Below are 19,160 nucleotides of genomic sequence, written 5' to 3'. Positions count from 1 at the left end.
GGAAACTTTCTAATTTCATATCCTTGGTACCAAAACTTCCAAATATAAAGAAAAATCTTAATCCGACCAAAGATACACAGATCCAAGAGACGAAAAAACATTTTAATTTCATGTCTTTGGTACCAAAATTCCAAAATCAAAAGAAGAATCTAAGAAAACCATAGTTTTTAGGTATGATTGGACCTAAGACCCATGGGTCCAAGAGATAAAAACTTTTTTAACTTCATTTCCTTGATACCAAAACTTCTAAATGTAATGAAAATTCTTAATTGGACCAGCGACACATGGATCCAAGAAACAAAAAAACTTTGTAATTTCATGCCTTTGCTAACAAAACTACCAAATATAAAGAAAAAAAACCTAAGGCAAATGGATCCAAGACACGAAAAAACATTTTAATTCCATGTCCTTGACACCAAAAGTTCCAAAAATAAAGAAAAATCTTTAATTTGAAAAAGGCACATAGATCCAAGAGACGAAAACAAATTAATTTCATGTCCTTGGTACCTAAACTTCCAAATATAAAGAAAAATCTTAGAAAACCACAGTCTTTAGTTATGATTCGACCTATGACACATGGGTTCAAGAGATGAAATTTTTTTATATTTCATATTCTTGGTACCAAACTTCCAAATATACAGAAAAATTTTAATTGGACCTAATGCACATGGATCCAGGAGACGAGAAACTTCTTAATTGCATGTCCTTGGTACCAAAACTTGGTACCAAATATAAAGAAAAAATCCTGATTCGACCTAAGGCATTTCTAAGACATATGGTTGAAAGAGATGAAAAACTTTTTTAATTTCATGTCCTTGGCACCAAAACTTCGAAATATAAAGAAATACCATTATTGGACTTGAGACAGATGGTTCCAAGAGACTATACTTTCTAATTTCATGTCCCAGGTATTAAAACTTCTAAATATATGAAAAAAAATTAATTTGACCTAAGGTACATGGATCCAAAAGACAATAAAAAAACATTTTAACTTCATGTCCCTGGTAGCAAAACTTCCAAATATAAAGAAAAATCTTAATTCGACCTAAGGTACATGGATACAAGAGACGAAAAAAAAAAATCTAGAATCAGAGAAGACTTGAGTTAGAAATGACTCAGAAAAGATTCAGTACAGATTCAAGAACAGGCTCAAAGAAAATAGAGCACATAATGCGTGTATACAGAGAGGATCATTGTTCAAGAATCATGTAACCGACACGTAAAATTGTAACGAAAGGGGGCACTGGGGCTGCAACAACAAGGCAATAAAAATGAGTCGTGAAATATGAAATAGGAATAATAAATATATATGTTTGAGAATGACGCTTACAATAGATTGTTCAGAAGTACAGCTCTAAAAGAAACAAATTTGTTTTAATTAAGAATACTTTTTTTACACAATTATTTTTTTCCCATCTCAAATCAAATCAATAGAAATTGTAACTACATATTTAAGGCCCCTCATAAAATCAGGAGGTCAATAGCCCCAGCCAGCCCCCTTCCCTAATGATAACAATACCTGAACCCCCTGAAGTTTTGAAAAGTACCAGAAACAGGTTCCTTGCTTCCATTGTCCAAAGCCTTCCGGGATTGTCATATCAATTATGAACTGATGATCTTCCCCGCTCTTTACCCTTTATTAAATAAAAAAAAAATTTTTTTGACTAAAAGTTAAGAGCAACATTAAACATTAAAACGAACAGAAGTTATTACGTATATGAGGGGGTTGTCCCCTCCTCGACACTTCGCTCTTCACGCAAAAGTTTTTTAGTACTTTTAAAAAAGCTTCTTATTGGTCTAATTAAACGACCCTTGTGTTTCAGGAATCGTTCTTAAAGAATTGGGACAAAATTAAAACTTTAGTGTAAAAAGCGAGGTGTTGAGGAGAGCACAATCCCCTTCATATACATAATAATATCTGTACGTTTTTATTTTGAATGTTGCTCCTTACTTTAAGTTGACAAAACTTGTTTTTTTTAATTTAATTACTGATAGTTTTTCAAATAATTCCAGGAACCCTGGCTCCACCTCCACGGTAAAATCCCCTTGCTCACGTAAATACCCTATATATCATTTAATCCCGATAAAAATTTACCCCGGACGATTACCCTTAACGTCTCCACGCGTAAAATTAAGTCGGCAAAGAGAAAGCAGGAAAAAGGCTATAAAAAAGAATTTCGTAAAAAAATAGAATCTCCAGAAAAAAATTCACCCCTACCCGAAAAATGTATGCATACTTCCCAATAACAAATACTATAAAAACGAATCGGGCAAATTTTAAAACTTAAAAATATTTCCCCAGGGGATGCTGACTTGACCTAAGGCTCCTGCTGGTGTTCCAGCATAGAGAGAGATGAGCCTTTTGCCTCCATTCCAAACGGTCCTGCACAAGCGTGACTGCTTCATGGAGAGCAGTACCGATCATGGAGAAGTACTGGGTAAGGCTGTCCCTCCATCTGAACTGGGGTCTTTCACGGGGACGCTTCCAGCCATGTTTAGGGGCATCAAAACTAAAGAGTGTGCTGGCGGTTGCTTCTGCTGATATGCGAATTGAGTGGCCAAACCACCGTAGGATTCTTATGGCAAGCTGAAGAGAGTTGGGGGTCTGATCCGTTAATGTCAGCAATCGGGTGTTTGAGACGAAGTCGTACCACTTGATCCCTTCGATTCGTCTTAGGAAGTTTGTTTGGGCCACATCTATGGCATCACGAACAGAAGCAGCTGCCGGCCAAGTTTTAGTACCGCAGAGAAGGACTTGCGCTACGGTGTTGTTGTAGATCCGCATTTTTGTTTTTAGGCTAATGTCGGGCTTTGACAACAAGGAACGGCATAATCGAGCCATAATAGACGCAGCTTTCGCGATGGGCGACTGGACTTCTATTTCAATTGAGCCGTTATCCGAGACGACAGATCCAAGTTAAGTAAAAGAATTGACAACTTCGATAGTGTGCCCTAATACGTTAAATGATGGTGAGTTGACGGAATGTCCAGCCGGGTCGGTGATCATTATTTTTGTTTTCTGCCCGCTAATATGTAGTCTCACTTTCATGGCATCCTCCGACAGTGTATTGAGAGTTGCCTCGAGTTCAACTGCAGAAGTTCATATCAGGACAATATCATCTGCGAAGTTGCAATCAGCTAGGGCTCTATCACCATATTTCAGTCCGAATAGGAGCCGATTCGTGGTTCGGTTCATGACATAATTAATCACCACGTTGAAAATTTCAGGAGCAGCAACACAGCCTTGCCTTACACCAGTATCTATCTCAAATAGTGGGTTTCGGCGATCATTAACCTGGACGGAGATTTTTGTACCAGTGTAGAGTGCATTGAACAGGCGGCAATATTTATCAGGGAGTCCTGTTCGTTTTAGTATCAGCCAAAGGGACTCACGGTCGATCGAGTCGAAAGCTGCTTTAGTCAACAAATGCAATATATGCTGTACGCTGGAACTCGTGGGCTTTCTCGATGACCTGTCGAATAGTGTATATCTGCTCGGTTGTGGATCTGTTGGGCATGAGATCTGCTTGCTGAATCCGGCGGCACTTACGAATGAATTGGATACTCTTATCAAGCAATGTCATGGTGAATAGTTTGCCAGGCACTGACAGGAGGGTAATTCCTCTGTGGTTCAAGCAATCTCTACGGCTACCTTTCTACTTCCAAAGAGGAATGATTATCCCTTCTTTTCATTCTTCAGGTATCAATTCGGTTGACCAGACGAGGGAGAAGAGCATGTGCAGCCAAAGTAGCATTGCCAGTCCTCCAAACTTTAGCAGCTCCACGGTGATCCCGCAGGTTCCTGGTGCCTTGTTGTTCTTCATTCTCCGCAGGGGATTTTGTGTCTCTTCTACCGAGGAAGGATCAGGCTCTGGTAGATTTTATATGTTGTTTGCAGAGTGGATATAGTTAGGTTGGGGTCAACCACAATTCTTTTGGCGTTTAATAGCTCTGCTAAGTGCTCCCTCCATCGATCAAGTTGCGCGTTTTCATCTTCTAGCATTTCACCACAGACGGTTTTAACTGCGCCTATCTTTGGTGGTTTCCCATCGCTAAGATCTCTGATAAGCTTGAAAAGCGACATGACGTCACCTTTTCGTGCCGCATCTTCTAGCTCTTCAGCTTTTTTATTAACAAATTGTTGTTTATCACGGTGAATAATATTGTTTCTAAACCCGTTTAGCCGTCTGTAGGAGGGCATATCTCCAGCCAACCGCGCTTTTCGGCGCTGTTCAATGATTTGCAGTGCTTCTCGCGATAGCCAGGGCTTCTTTGAATACATCATACAACCGACGGTATTAGTGGCAACCTCTAGTAAACCCTTTTTATAAGTCTGTCATGACGTGTCCAGGTCAACAAGTGTATCCAGGAATTCAAACCTATTCTGAATTTCAACTGAGTACTTTTGGTGAAATGCCTCAATTTTTCGTTTCTGGGTGTCTAATTTTGGCTGGCGCCGTTCTGAAGGCTGGGCTTTAACACGCAGGCGGAAGTTCGCAGCAACAAATCGATGGTCTGCATTCCCTATCTCAGCGCAACGATATGTTCTACAGTTCGTAAGTGATGAGCGCCATCTTTGGTTGAATCTGAAGTAGTCAATCACCTTCTGTGTTCGCCCATCGGTGGTATACCATGTTGGCTTATCGATGTTTTTCCTGTGAAACAGGGTGGTGGCAACGACCGATACATGTAAAGGGCACAGCTGGAGGAGTCGGGTCCCGTTTTCATTAAACGAGTCAGGGTAACCGGTTCAACTACAGATTTAAAAGCTCTGCTGGGGTTTGATACTGTTGCATTGAAATCGCACACCACAGCCAAAACATCGTGAGGGGAAATCCGGGATAGAGTAGATGTCAGAGCTGAGTAAAAATTGTCTTTTTTACCTCTGGGGAGACATTCGTTGGTGCGTAGCACACAATAACCGACATATTCCCATGCTTGTGGTTGAAGCGAGCAGTGAGTAGTCTATCCGATATTCGGTTGTAGGATATGATGCATTTCTTTGCCTTCTTATTTAGGAGCAGGCCTACACCACTGCTTCTACTGTAGTTTTGCCCTGACCAAATCATCCTGTGACCTGTACTGGGGATTTCTTCATCGCCTGTTCCCGTCAAATGTGTTTCTGTCATTCCAAGTATGTCAATTCCACATTTTAACATCTCTAACCCTAGAAGGTCTTTGGATCCCGGCTTATTCATAGTTAAAACATTCCAGATGGCTATTCTCAGCCCACCTTGGTCAGCAAGGTTCAAAGGATGTCCAGGGGCGTGCCAAGGTCGTAATAAATTAAAACCAATAAGATCCGAGGCTTGAGTTTCATTTCTTTTCATTGCAATTATTTTCAGGAGGAGGGTCGCAAACCCAACCGTCCCTAGGCCTGGGTTCTGATTAAGAAACCCTGGGATGGGCTACACCCGCACTCATGAGGTTGGCATGTGGTCAGCAAACAAAGTTTGCATCCTTCCGGACGAGCTCCATTAACCACTGGGAGTCATATAATCTCCAAAGGCAAGGTTATTGTGCTTCTCAACTATGCTGAACAAGCTATCTCAAAATTTTGTTCAGACGATTTTAGGATAAAAAAGGGACGTGGGAGGGGGTATATTTGCCCTCCAGTCTTTTTGGTCACTTAAAAAGGGCACTAAAACTTTTAATTTCCGTTAAATGAAACCGCTGTTGATATTTTAGGACCTCTGGGTCGATATGATTACAACTGAAAAAAAAAACAACAACAAACAAACAAATAAACACGCATCCATGATCTTCCTTCTGGCAAAAACTGCAAAATTCCACAGTTTTGGATATAGCAGCATTAGGGTTCTGTGATACGCAGAATATGCTTTTGTGATTTTCATTAACGATTCGTTGATTTTTAGGGGGTGTTTTCCACCTTCTTCTAAAATCAGGCAAATATTTTCAGGCTTGTAGCGTTTGATGGGTGGTACTAAACTTAATACAACCTACATATCCTCTCCTTTATAGATCGAAAGAAGAACTGGGAAACTAAGAAAAACAAGTGTTTCCCTTTCATTAGAGCCTTCGGGGATTTCCTTTCAACGCTCTTGTCTGACCTTTTGAATGAGATTACCAACTCTGAACAATTTCTAAAAATATCTAAGCATGGTTTTATAACCCCCTTGAAAATGAAAGATCGAAAGCCCGTGTTTGAAGGTGTTCGTCCTATTTCTCTCATTCCTGTGATCCCCAAAACTGCATGAAGGATTCCTTGCAGTCTGGCTTAAGAAACAAATCCAGCCTCTTACAGAACTGAGGCAATTCGGGAGCTTCGAATCTACTTAAAGTTCCCATTACCTTGTTCATGTTGTAAATAATTGGAAAATATTATGAACAACCTAATACTTGACTTTAATTGATTTCCATTGATCTCCAAAAAGAATTTGATTTTGTTAATCGCAAAATATTAGTTGAAAACTTGTCACTGTATTCAACATTAATTCTTCCCAGGTAAAATTGGTTGCATTCTTCTTATCAAATAGATCACAAGTAGTTAAATATATGAGTCATTATTCCAACCCTCTCCCGGTCCGCAATGGAGTACCTAAAGGTACTCTTCTCGGCCCCTTGTTTTCCAATCATGAGAAACAGCCTGGCTAAGGAATTTCCTGGCCGAAGGAAATTTGCTGATGACCTTACGGTAATTAAAATTTGCAATAGAAATTTAATGAGCGACATAATGAGCATCCTCAATAATATTGCACAAGATGCCTCGAATTTCGGCAAGAGAGTAAACTCTTCTAAACCTATGATAAGGCCAATTCATTTCCTTGAATCCTCACCCCGTTTTGCTTATCCTATCCCTCCTGAAATTTCCGTGTCCCCTTTTACATTGCTTGGCGTCACAAAACTCCTAACTTGAAGTAGCGTACCTATGTTGAAAACATCATCTACAGAGCTAATGCATCTATTTCCCTCTTTAAGCTTCTAAATATATTTGGCATCCTCCCTTTCCATTCTTTAAGGATTTACATTTTCTGTGTCCACCCTCATCTCGTATATGCATTTCCAGTTTGGCACCCTAGTACATCCAGGGAAGAGTCCTGCGATTAGCTTCCTTATATATATATATACATATATATATATATATATATATATATATATATATATATATATATATATATATATATATATATATATATATATATATATATATATATATAGTACTGGGAGCCCAGCGGCTTTGCCGACGGACCCAAACAGTCGGCACGCATTATTTTTGACCCAAAGCAACACTTTGGCATCATAGGGCATCGGATCAGGATTTTCTGATAGCCAATGACTTGGGAAATGTCTGACACAAATTAAGAAGTATTAACGAATACTAATTAATTATATTAATCAAACTTAAAGGGAACTTAAGACATAAACGATAATTTTCAGATCTGCAGAAAGCATCGAGACATACCAACACTTTCAATTTAATCCTAAACACCCCAACTGTTGCCACTTCTTCTACTCTTAGCCATACTATTCTAAACCGAAATTCTATTTGTGCTTGCTTGTACTTGAGTCAGTACACAAGCCTTGAAGCTCTCCCTGGTGCTAGGAGACGGCATGCAGTCACATTTCATTGGGTGAGGTCAAGGGTTAAAGGAGCAAAAAATACAAGCCAGGAGGGGTCCTATCGGCTGCCGTGTCGTCGGAGCCTACCAATGGGTTCGAGGTCAGATTTAATGATGTGAGTCAGGATTTTGACTGGCCTCCACACTTTTTTTTTCTGCTTGGGAAAGGCTTGCAACGAAGTGCCCTAGAAACAAAGGAGTTATCAAGCCTGCAACAAGCATGGCTGAACTAGGAGACAGCTGTGGTGAATGATGGTTTCCAGGTCAGGCTACTGTCCGTAACTTTGTTTTATTAATTCTTTCGATATTCGGTTATGTAGATTCAGTCCAGGTGTGTGTTTAATGCACCTATGGTTGAACGAATTCAGAGCCTGAGTTTTGGATACTTTTATTTGCCATGTTTCACATCCGTACAGTAGGACAGAGCAAAGAAGGGATTCATACACTCGATATCTTGTCTTAATACTAATCTCTCTCCTTTTCCAGAGCAACCCATGCAGTAGTGAAAAGACCGACAAGGCTGCTGATATTTGCGGGTGCTGGTTTCATACACTACATCGACCATTAATATATATAATTGAAACAAGGCATTCAGTTTTACCGATTAGCTCAATCTGAACAATTCAGTATAAGAACTCAGTTCAGTATAAGAACTCAAGATTCATCGTTGGATTGTTGGTCCCCGCTTTTGTCAACTCAGTACTCGTCTTCAATCCCATGGCAGTAGATGATATAGATACTCTGTGGAACATAGCCGGAGATTCAGTGAAAAACTACCTTGCAGCGGTTCATAGGCCGCGTAGTCCAAATTGGGAACACTGAAATCTGGGCACACGTTAATTCCACATCAATCTGCATGGCTTTCCTTAAAATTAAGTCCATTACGAAGTTCAAAAGCTCTGGGGAGAGGATACAACTTTGTCTCACACCAAATTCAATATCATACCAAGGCGAGAGTTCCCAGTTGACTTGGATGCAGGCTCGTGTTTTTAGTATGTTTAGATTAGAAGAACGATCTTAGGCGGTACTCCATCTTCAAGCGTTGCCATCCAAATCCCACAATGGACAGCCGAGTCGAATGCGGTGACAAAATAAGGAAGACTGCTGTTTTTGTTTGCTGATGCTTGGCCTTATCGTGGAGGATCTGTCTTTTGTGAAGAGCTGATCAATGCATTCCATTCTTACTCTGAATAAATCTTAATTGGGTCGAGTTGTGCAATTTCTTGCAGATCTGGAACGATTGAGGAGAATCTCTGCAGCTATGCTAATGCGGGCTATACCGCGGTAGTTTTGCATTTAATTTTTTCAACCTTCTTAAACATAGGGATTATTACTGAGTTTCATAATTCCTGGGGGAAAAATTCTTGCATCCAAACTTTATGAAAAGATCCTGAAATATTGGAGCAAGAATTGGAGCTGCTGTGAAAAATTCCACTGGGACTGAGCCAATTTATGGGGCTTTGCGATTCTCGAGTTTCTTGCTAGCTGCCTGGATCTGCTGCAAAGTTGGTGGTCCAACATTGGCATTGTTATAAGGGTCATACGTTAGTCCCCCACTGGGGACTAACGTTATTTTTTATATTTGGATGAACAGCCACAAACGGGAGACAAGGTAAGAACAGGCTTGGAAACGACCCGGGAAGGCAGGATGTGGGTAAAGAGTGTCTTTTTGAAAAGTGTGTTCAGTGCGAGGATTTGTCGTTGCATTTTCATAAAAACGGAATCACAACGTAGTCTCCTGCACTCAAGCGTTTCCAACCTAATTTTTTTTTATATATAAGGAAACCAATCGCAGGGCTCTTTTTTGAATAGATTCAACTTTGTCTGACTATTCCCTGGATGTACTAGGATGCCAAACTGGACAGGCATATACGAGATGAGGGCGGGCAAAGAAAATATAAATCCTTAAAGAATGGAAAGGGAGGATGCCAAATCTATTTAGAAGCTTAAAGAGGGAAATCGATGCATTAGTTTTGTAGATGATGTTTTCAACATGGCCACTTTAAGTCATATTTTGTGACACCAAGCAATTTAAAGGAGGACACAGAAACTTCAGGCGTATTTGATAAGAAGAATGCAACCAATTTTACCTGAGAAGAATTAATGTTGAACTTAGTGACAAGTTTTCAACAAATATTTTGTGATTAGCAAAATCAAATTCTTCTTGGAGATCAATGGAAATTAAATCAAGTCAAGCATTTGGTTTTTCATGAGTTTTTCTAATAATTTACAGATGAACAAGATAATGGGAACTTGAAGTGGATTCGAGGCTCCCGAATTCTATCAGGTCTGTAAGAAGCTGGATTTGTTCCTTGAGCCATACTGCAAGGAATCTTTAGTGCAGTTTTGAGAACACATGAATTAGAGAAATAGGACGAGAAATAACACTTTCAAACCCGGACTTTCCATCTTTCTTTTTCAAGGGGGTTATAAAACCATGCTTCGGTATTTTTGGAAATTGTTGACAGTTGGCAATCTCATTCAAAAGGACAAACAAGAGCGTTGAAAGGAAATCACCGAAGGCTCTAATGAGGGGGAAAGGGATATCCAGATGGCAGAAACTTGCTTTTTTTAGTTTCCCAATTCTTCTTTCGATCTATAAAGGAGAGGATATGTAGGTTTTATTAAGTTTAGTGCTACCCATCAAAATTTTCTGCTGGGAGGATTTTTCACAGAGAAGTTTCCAGGGGGGTGAATTCTTCAGGGGAATTTTAAACTAGGGGAATTTTCCAGGATTCCAACACGAAATTCTTTTTAATAAAGCCGACTCAATTTTGCGCGTGGAGATGTTAAGGATAATTGTCCGGGGTAAATTTTCACCGAGAGTAAATAGTATATAGGATATTTTCGTGAGGAGGGGGATTTTACAGTGGAGGTGAAGCCAGTTTTCCTGGCATTTTTTGAAAAACAATAAAAAATTATACAAAAAACAAGGTTTTTCTCTGAAAGTAAGCAGCAACATTCAAAACAAAAACGAACAGAAATTATTACGTATACGAGGGGGGTTGTGCTCTCCTCAACACCTCGCTCTTTATGCTAAGGTTTGAATTCTGTCCAATTCTTTAAAAACGACTCCTGAAACACAAGGGTCGTTTAATTAAATCAATTAGAAGCCTTTTCAAAAGTGCTAAAAAAAAAAAGTAAAAAAATTTTGCGTGAAGAGCAAGGTGTTGAGGAGGAGAAATAGAGCTGTATTTCACAACAATCAATTGTGCGCTTCATTCTCAAACATATTTATTTATTATTTCTATTTCATATTATGAAATAGGAACATATCTAATGAAAATCTACATATATAATGAAAATCAAAGAATTTCAAAGAATTGCAGGCAAGCTAAATCTATTGCTACGCAAAGAATATTTTCCCAATCCGATTGGTGAATCTTCTTTCATTTATCCTGGCTTGTTTTGATTCAGTGTCTATTTTCTTCTCGTGAAGTTCACTTCAAAAAGGTTAGATTTTGTTGTTGTTTTCGTTTTTTATTTTTACTGAGCACTGAAGATGACTTTGTGGCGGTCCTTGTCAACATATCTGCTTATTTTCCTTTCATATTATTCCACTGGCTGACACTACTCTCGTTTTTCTCGCCTATTTGATTTGATTTTTCATTTACCATTTTTTTCTTCTTTGCTGCATACGTCGTGTCTTTCATTTACGACTTTAGTCTTTCTATTAGAGAATCATTCCTCACCTGTCAAATCTAGTCAACATCTATTTAGAATGATGAGAACTTACTACTGGAGCAAGCTGCTCTTTAGTTAACTCTGGCCGGCTTCCTTTCTTAGAAGAAATATATTTAATCAGGAATGAGGAAGGACAAATCAAAATGGTTTCTCAGTAAAATATGCCTTTAACTTGGCTCTTTACCGTAACGTAAAAGAATATTCTATTTTATTTTGCCACTAGAGATTGGCGTCAGCTTTGAATTCTTGTTGAAAATGACAGTTACATGTGGTATTGGTTTAATATACAAGAAAGTTACCCAAGTCCCAGTAACATATGTATTTTTATCCTCCTTTGGCTAAGGCACAGTCTGGTCTTAAACGGCATTTATCATCGAATATAATGCTAAAATCATGGGTCATTTCCTATTGAGTAGTGGAGCATTTGATATCTCCAGCGTAGATTTAATAATACGCGTATTAAGTTCTAGTTTCCTTATGTTTCATAAGTTTTGTTTTTCGTGCTACTCATAGATGTTGAGCGGTTATTCGAGCCTATTCTCCACCAATATATCTCTGATATGCATACAAGAGTTGTGTGAAGCGTTCAAATTCGAAACGAGGAGTTTAAAATGTAAAATGTTTTCAGTATTTTCCTTTAAATGCTATTACTAACCTGTATTGACGACCCTGAATCTGTCAGGAGATTTCGAGTAATCCATTACTTTTCACTCAGGAGGAATTTAGTCGTACACTGATTCACAAGAAGAAACCATCAGTTCTTCCAAGCCTAAAATAAGAATTACTACGTTGCATTGCAGTTTATTTTCGAAGAAAAACAGGAATAAACTGAAATTGTAAAGTGATTGATACAAGCGCACTTTTTTATCTAAGAAAATAAAATGCTTATGTTTTTCAAGTTTTACTGCAAGAATCGTGAAGCCAGAGAATCTTCCATTCCAATTTCTACGACTAATATATTCGACCCTGTTTATATTTTATCTGTGTATACAGACGGTCGCTTTCACGTGAATTGATTTTTTTTCAATTTACTTTCGGAAGGTATACGATAGTTTACCTTCCGAAAGTAAATTTAGACTTAGAGTGGCTAAGGCCACTCACTAATGAGTAGAAATCTAATTAAGAGCTAACGAAAAAGGCATGGAACAAGAAACAGCAGAAATCACATTGAACTGTAAACGAAAATATTGCACAGCGAAATCTCCAGTTAGGCGACAAAACAAAATTTCAGTGGAATGAAGGAACTTCTTATTTTAGCGTGTAGGAGTCTTTGAAAGATAAATAAGAAAGAAAAATTGAATTTTAGGATCTATGACTTGTAAAACTACACAAGATGACAAATAACTGTGAACAGCTAAAGAAAAAGGCATGCAAAAAGAAGCAGCAAAAATCAGATTGAATTACAAACAAAAATGTGACTTTAAATTAAATAATAATAATACGATAAATATGCTATTACGCAATTTAAATATTTCAGATTTTATATCGGAATAAGGAAGGTGTCATTTTAGCGTCTGTGACAGATAAACAGGATGGAGAAATTGAATTCACGCCGGATTTTTTTGCACCCTAGGACTTTCTTGATTGGCAAGCTGTGATTTTCTGGTCCGAAAAACCAATCTAGATAGGTCACGAATCTCAGAAAATTTTTTTTTGTGCTTGCATTTTGGAAACATGCTTTTCCTGTAAATGACGTCACACGGAGATAAACTGAAAGTAAGGAGTGACATTGAAACTTAAAACGAACAGAAATTATTCCGTAAATGAAAGGGGCTGCCCCCTCCTCAACGACCCGCTCTTTACGCTAAACTTTTTTCTTGTTTTAAAAAATAAAGTTGTGAGACAGAGTCAAACTTTAGCGTAAAGAGCGAGGCGTTGAGGAGGGGACAGCCCCTTTCATATACAGAATAATTTCTGTTCGTTTTAAGTTTTATGGTCGCTGCTTACTTTCAGTTAAAAAAAATAATTTTAGTTAATTTCTGAACGTTTTTGAATTAATGCAGCTTTGATTCTGGCTCACCGTACATGAATAATCAAAATGAAATTCGCATATTAGTTTTCCTTTTTTTTGGCTAATTGGCTTTCTCGAAATTTTGTTCGACGTAACTTACGAATTAACTTACGAAATGAATTTCTATATTCGTATGTTTTTATTACGTATATTAGGGAGTTCGCTCCCTAGTCAATACCTCGCTCTTTACGCTAAAGTTCGAATTTTGTTCGAATCACAAACTCCTGAATCACAAAGGCCGGTTAATTAGAATGGATAGCTCTTTTGAAGGTACTAAAAAAAACTTTAGTAATAAGAGCGAAGTATTGACTAGGGGGCGAATCCTCTCATATACGTAATAATTTTTCTTCGTTTTAAGTTTTAATGTTGCTCCTTGCTTTCGGTTGAAAAAAACTTGTTTTTTATTTAATTTCTGATCGTTTTTTAAGTAACGCTGGGAAATTTGGTCCCCCTTCATGGAAATGTCCCTTCCCCCAAGGAAATATCCTCCATGGAAAGATCCTCCCCCGTAACCCCTACTCCGACCCCGACCCCCCACTAGCAAAAAATTCCTCCTGAAAACACCTGCATACTCTCCAATAACCAATACCATAGGTAAACAATGGGCAAAGTTTACAACTTGTAGCCCTTTCCCCCGAGAACTGTGGGGGATTAAGTCATCCTCAAAAACATATTAATTAGATTTTCGACTATGCTGAACAAAATGGCTATCTCAAAATTTTTATTGGGTGACTTCTGAAAAAAAATGAGCGCGGGAGGGGGCCAGGTTGCCCTCCAATTTTTTTGGTCACTTTAAAAGGGCACTAGAACTCGTAATTTCCGTTCGAATTGGTCCTTTTAAGATCTTCTAGGAGTACTGGATCGATACGATCACCCCTGGGAAAAAAAAAACACGCATCCGTGATCTTTCTTCTGGCAAAAAATACAAAATTCCACATTTTTGCATATAGGAGCTTAAAACCTCTATAGTAGGGTTCTCTGATACGCTGAATCTGATGGTGTGATTTTCATTAAAGTCTTATAACTTTTAGGGGTTGTTTTCCCCTTTTTCAAAAAAAAAGCAAATTTTCTCAGGCGCGTAACTTTTGATGGGTATGACTAAACTTGATGAAACTGATATATTTGAAAACAGCATAAAAATCTGATTCTTTTTATGTATCTATTGGTATCAAAATTCCGTTTTTTAGAGTTTCGGTTACTATTGAGCCGGGTCGCTCCTTACTTACAGTTCGTTACCACGAACTATTTGATATGTTGTCGATATATCTATTTGTGTTGAACGTGATTGCATCCAATGGATAAAATTGGACCAACAAAATATTTTGTACGATAGCTACGAAGGTGTCAGACGACTTACCAACAACTTAGCTGCGAAACAGAATACCGTTGCTGCCAATGATCCTAATTATGTTGGGAAAAAACTGATCGAATCACCAGAAGATATGAATTCCAGTGGTTATTTAACTGATGACATCAAGAAGAAGTTCACATTATCTGAAGCTAGAAGACAAGCGACAGCGAGAATTAAATATATACAAGCCTGTCACGTGAACGGCTACAAATTAAAGCGAGGTTTCAGACTGTGTGATATTCAAAAAATAAAGATAATGATAGCCTGCACTGGATATTTGTTGCACTTATAAAATTAAAAATCTCATGGAATCATACTATACAAACAAATTTATTTTTTGTACTTCTTTAATAATATACATATACAGGGCCGTATCTAGAATTTTTTTTTCTTTGGGGGGGGGGGGGGGCAGACAAAGGATTTTTTCGGGGGAGTTTATATATATATATATATATATATATATATATATATATATATATATATATATATATATATATATATATATATATATATATATATATATATATATATATATATATATATATATATATATATATATATATATATATATATATATATATATATATATATATATATATATATATATATATATATATATGTATATATGTATGTATGTACATATGTGTGCGTGTGTGTGTGTGTGCGTGTGTGTGTGTGTGTGTATCTTGTCAGAGAAGTATAAACAGCCTGATATTTCCTTATGTTTAAATAAAAAAATGAAAAAATGTAAAAAAAAACTGACCAACTAAAACTTAACGTGAGGCGTCATGCTGCATAAAATCCATAAAATAGAGGTAATAGAAACATTCTCTGAATATTCATTGCAAGCAAAACTGCATCAGATATTCATCCCCCGAATACATATTCCTCTCTTTGAAAACTGAAGATGCTGGAAAGTCGAGGATCAAGTTCCTTCTAGGGCGCCGCCGTTAGAGCCCTTCGATCGATGCGCAAGGTCAAATTCCCCAAGGATATTTTATATATCCCATTTAAAACTCCCCAGACCGAACATTAAAAGAAATATCTTTACATAGAATAGTATCGAGGTTGCTAGCTGAGTTTCTTTAATACAAAATAATCTAATAAGTATCGTACCTCACCTTCACTGACTTCAAGAAAAATGGTTATAACAACAGCATCGCTTCTTAAATTATAAAAAAAATTATAGAGGGTGGATACTTTACGCATAAATACCACAACGACACGGTAGTCAATGAGCCGCTGACTCTGGAAAACGTTTTAAATCTACAAAGAAAACTAACAAAGGTGCCCATAAAAAAAATTTCGAGAGTGTAACTGCAAAAAAGGTGAAAGTAGGGGAAGGGGTAAGGAAAGGTTTTAAAAGGCTTTTTTTTGGCGAAAAAAGTATTTATCTACACAATTTGTAAACTACACAGTTATGGAGTTTTTGTAGGGTTTTGGTCTCGCAAGAATTATTTAAAGCATTAAATATAAGGTAATTCATTGCATTTCTTCATTTCTTTTTTTTTATTAATTTAAAAACTTTTTCCGCAAAACAAATTTTTCAAGAAAAGTAAAAAGCTTCATTAAACCAAAAATTGGTATAAACAAAGTCAAATAATCTTCCAACCGTAAAACTACCACAAATCACCATCAATAAATAAATGAAACCAAAAACGAACGGAAATAACAATAAATAACCGAATCACACTCAAAATGAGCAAAGATTAACATAAGCAGGGTTGACAACCCCTAGGCCTTCTCAAAACCAGATCGTGATTTGCACTTTACTGAAAACAAAATACATAAGAAACGTTTTCACTGTTTGACTTTAATAAATAAAAAGAACATTCAGACTTTAAGAAATAAATATCAGTATATATGTATGTTAAACTGTCAATCCAAATTCATTTTTTTTTTCAGTATTAATATACTGCCTTTTCTTATTAGCATAGTATTTAGTATTAACATTATCTTTTGGTCAATTGAACATCCCTCTCATCAATTCCTGGACGTTTCCACTTAACACAATTAGCCGTTGCTATGAAATTGTTGAATGTCCTTTTGATAAACTTCTTGAAATTTTCGTCTCAATGCTCTTAGTAGTTGAAGAAGTAGTAGTAGTAGTAGTAGTAGCAGTATTACTACTACTAGTAGTAGTAGTAGTATTACTATTAGTAGTAGCAGTAGTAGTAGTAGTAGTAGTAGTAGTCGTAGTAGTAGTAATAGTAAATGTAGCAGTGGTAGTGGTTGTAATATTAGCAGTAGCATGCACATATTGCCTTTTGGTCAATTGAATTTCCCCTTTAAGCCTTCTCTGAAAGTTCCAACCTAATACTCAAATTAATTCTTAAGATGCACTCTTTTGACAATGTGCATACACATATTGTATTTTGATTTAGTAAAAAATTTCCCTCAATATTGTAAATGTAGTAGTGTGGTAGTAGTAGTAGCAACAGCAGTAGTAGTAGTAGTAGTAGTAGTAGTAGTAGTAGTAGTAGTAGTAGTAGTAGTAGTAGTAGTAGTAATAGTGATAGCAGTAGTAGTGGTGGTAAAATCAATGAAAATTCCAAATTAATATTCTCAGTCATTCCTGAGTTACGCCCTTTTAACAACCCGTGTATACATAACGTGTTTTGGTTAAGTTGAACTCTCCCCTCAAAATTCTCGGAAAGGCTCACCTGAATACCCCTTGTCTTTCTGGAAAGTAAAGATCAAACATGCATACCTTTCTCAATAGCATATACTGTATCTAAACAACGAACGAATTGCCTAACTTACAGTCCTTGCCCTGAGGGCTGGTTTCCCTCAACTCGCTTTTGATCCCTAATGAGGGCAATATAGCATCCAATTTCCAACCAATTGGGCCCAATCCAAAGTTTATACGACCATCCATCATAGGCAGCGCCCTAGCGCTGCCTAAGTAAAGAACGATATGGCCACAATGTGTTTTTTTTTCTCTTCTTTCTTCGACAGGCACTTCGTACCGAAGAATTTGTCGTAGAAACTTCGAAAAGGGCTCATTCGATTGGAAATTGGGATGGCCAGTGCCCATTTTAATAGTCGAAAGTGATTGGCGGGCAACTAGCCCCCCCCCACGCCCACCATTACCCCAAACACATCCAATCAAAATTTTGAGATAACCATTTTGTTCAGCGTAGTTGATTTCCAGATGGAAAATATATTTTTGAGGAGGACACTCCCACACAACCCTCGGGGCAAGGGTTTTAAATTATGCCCTGGGGGCACATACGAACAATGTTGGCACAATGTACCATATATTATTATTTACTTTAGAGCAGGGCACTTCATATGGAAGGGGTCGTCGTAGACACTTCAAAAGGGGCTCATTCGATTGGAAATCGAGAGTTCTAGGGCTGTTTTTAATAGTCGAATGTGATTGGAGGGCAACTAGCTCCCCACCCACGCCCATCGTTCCCCCAAACACATCCAATCAAAATTTCGAGATAGCCATTTTGTTCAGCGTAGTTGATTTCCCGATAGAAAATGTGTTTTTGAGGAGGACATTCCCCCACAACCCTCAGGGCAAGGGTTTCAAGTTATGCCCTGGGGGCATATAAGGTTTTAATAGAAGGCATTGTCGTAAAAACTTCAAAACAGGCTCATTCGATTGGAAATTCGTAGGGCTAGTACCCTTTTTAATAGTCGAAAGTGATTGGATGGCAACTAGCCCCCCCCCCCACGCCCATCATTCACTCAAATACATCCAATCAAAATTTTGAGACAGCCATTTTGTTCAGCGTAGTTGATTTCCAGATAGAAAATATGTTTTTGAGGAGGACACTCCCCCACTACCCTCAGGGCAAAGGGTTTTAAGTTATGCCCTGGGGCTTATAAGGTTTTTATAGAAGGCGTTGTCGTAGAAACTTCAAAAAAGTCTCTTTCGATTGGAAATTCAAAAGGCAAGCGCCCTTTCAATAGTCGAAAGTGATTGGAGGACAACTAGCCCCCCCCCCTACGCCTATCATTTCCCCAAACACATCCAATCAAAATTTTGGGATAGCCATTTTGTTCAGCGTAGTTGATTTCCAGATAGAAAATATGTTTTGAGGCTTTAGAGCTGGGCACTTCATATTGAAGTGGTCGTCGTAGAAACTTCAAAAGGGGCTCATTCGATTGGAAATTGAGAGTTCTACTGCCCTTTTTAATAGTCAAAAGTGATTGGAGGGCAACTCGCCCCCCCCACGCCCATCATTCCCAGGCACACATCCAATCAAAATTTTGAGATAGCCATTTTGTTCAGCGTAGTTGGTTTCCAGATAGAAAATATGTTTTTGAGAAGGACAGTCTCCCACAACCGTCAGGGACAGGGTTTTAAGTTATGCCCTGGGGGCATATAAGGTTTTTATAGAAGGCGTTGTCGTAGAAACTTCAAAACAGGCTCTTTCGATTGGAAATTCGAAGGCTTAGTACCCTTTTTAATAGTCAAAAGTAATTGGGGGGCAACAAGCCCCCTCCCCACGCCTATCATTCCCCTAAACACATCCAATCAAAATTTTGAGATAGCCATTTTGTTCAGCGTAGTTGATTT

At 37.9% G+C, this 19,160-nt stretch overlaps 1 protein-coding gene across 4 annotated transcripts in view; it reads right to left on the bottom strand.

Annotated features, from left to right (window-relative positions):
• Positions 1-15,502, bottom strand: part of LOC148945260 (uncharacterized) — a 160,596-nt gene extending 145,094 nt beyond the window's left edge. The window contains exons 1-2 of one of the 4 annotated variants that reach the window (XM_089098763.1): positions 15,390-15,502; positions 11,920-12,033 (exon numbers count right to left, since the gene is read on the bottom strand). In XM_089098763.1, the coding sequence (XP_088954889.1) occupies positions 11,920-11,965 (46 nt within the window). In that variant the 5' untranslated portion in view covers positions 11,966-12,033; positions 15,390-15,502. Of the gene's footprint in view, positions 1-11,919; positions 12,034-14,632; positions 14,648-15,389 lie in introns of those variants that run through there. The other 3 variants (XM_089098760.1, XM_089098764.1, XM_089098761.1) reach the window with 3 other exon arrangements.
• Positions 15,503-19,160: the final 3,658 nt, after the last annotated feature.

The sequence above is a fragment of the Artemia sp. Qi Xiang Cuo genome, chromosome 13 (genome assembly GCF_049724085.1).
Source record: "Artemia sp. Qi Xiang Cuo chromosome 13, ASM4972408v1, whole genome shotgun sequence".
In the NCBI taxonomy this organism is placed as follows: domain Eukaryota; kingdom Metazoa; phylum Arthropoda; class Branchiopoda; order Anostraca; family Artemiidae; genus Artemia; species Artemia sp. Qi Xiang Cuo.
This window is presented reverse-complemented; position numbering and strand designations above follow the sequence as displayed.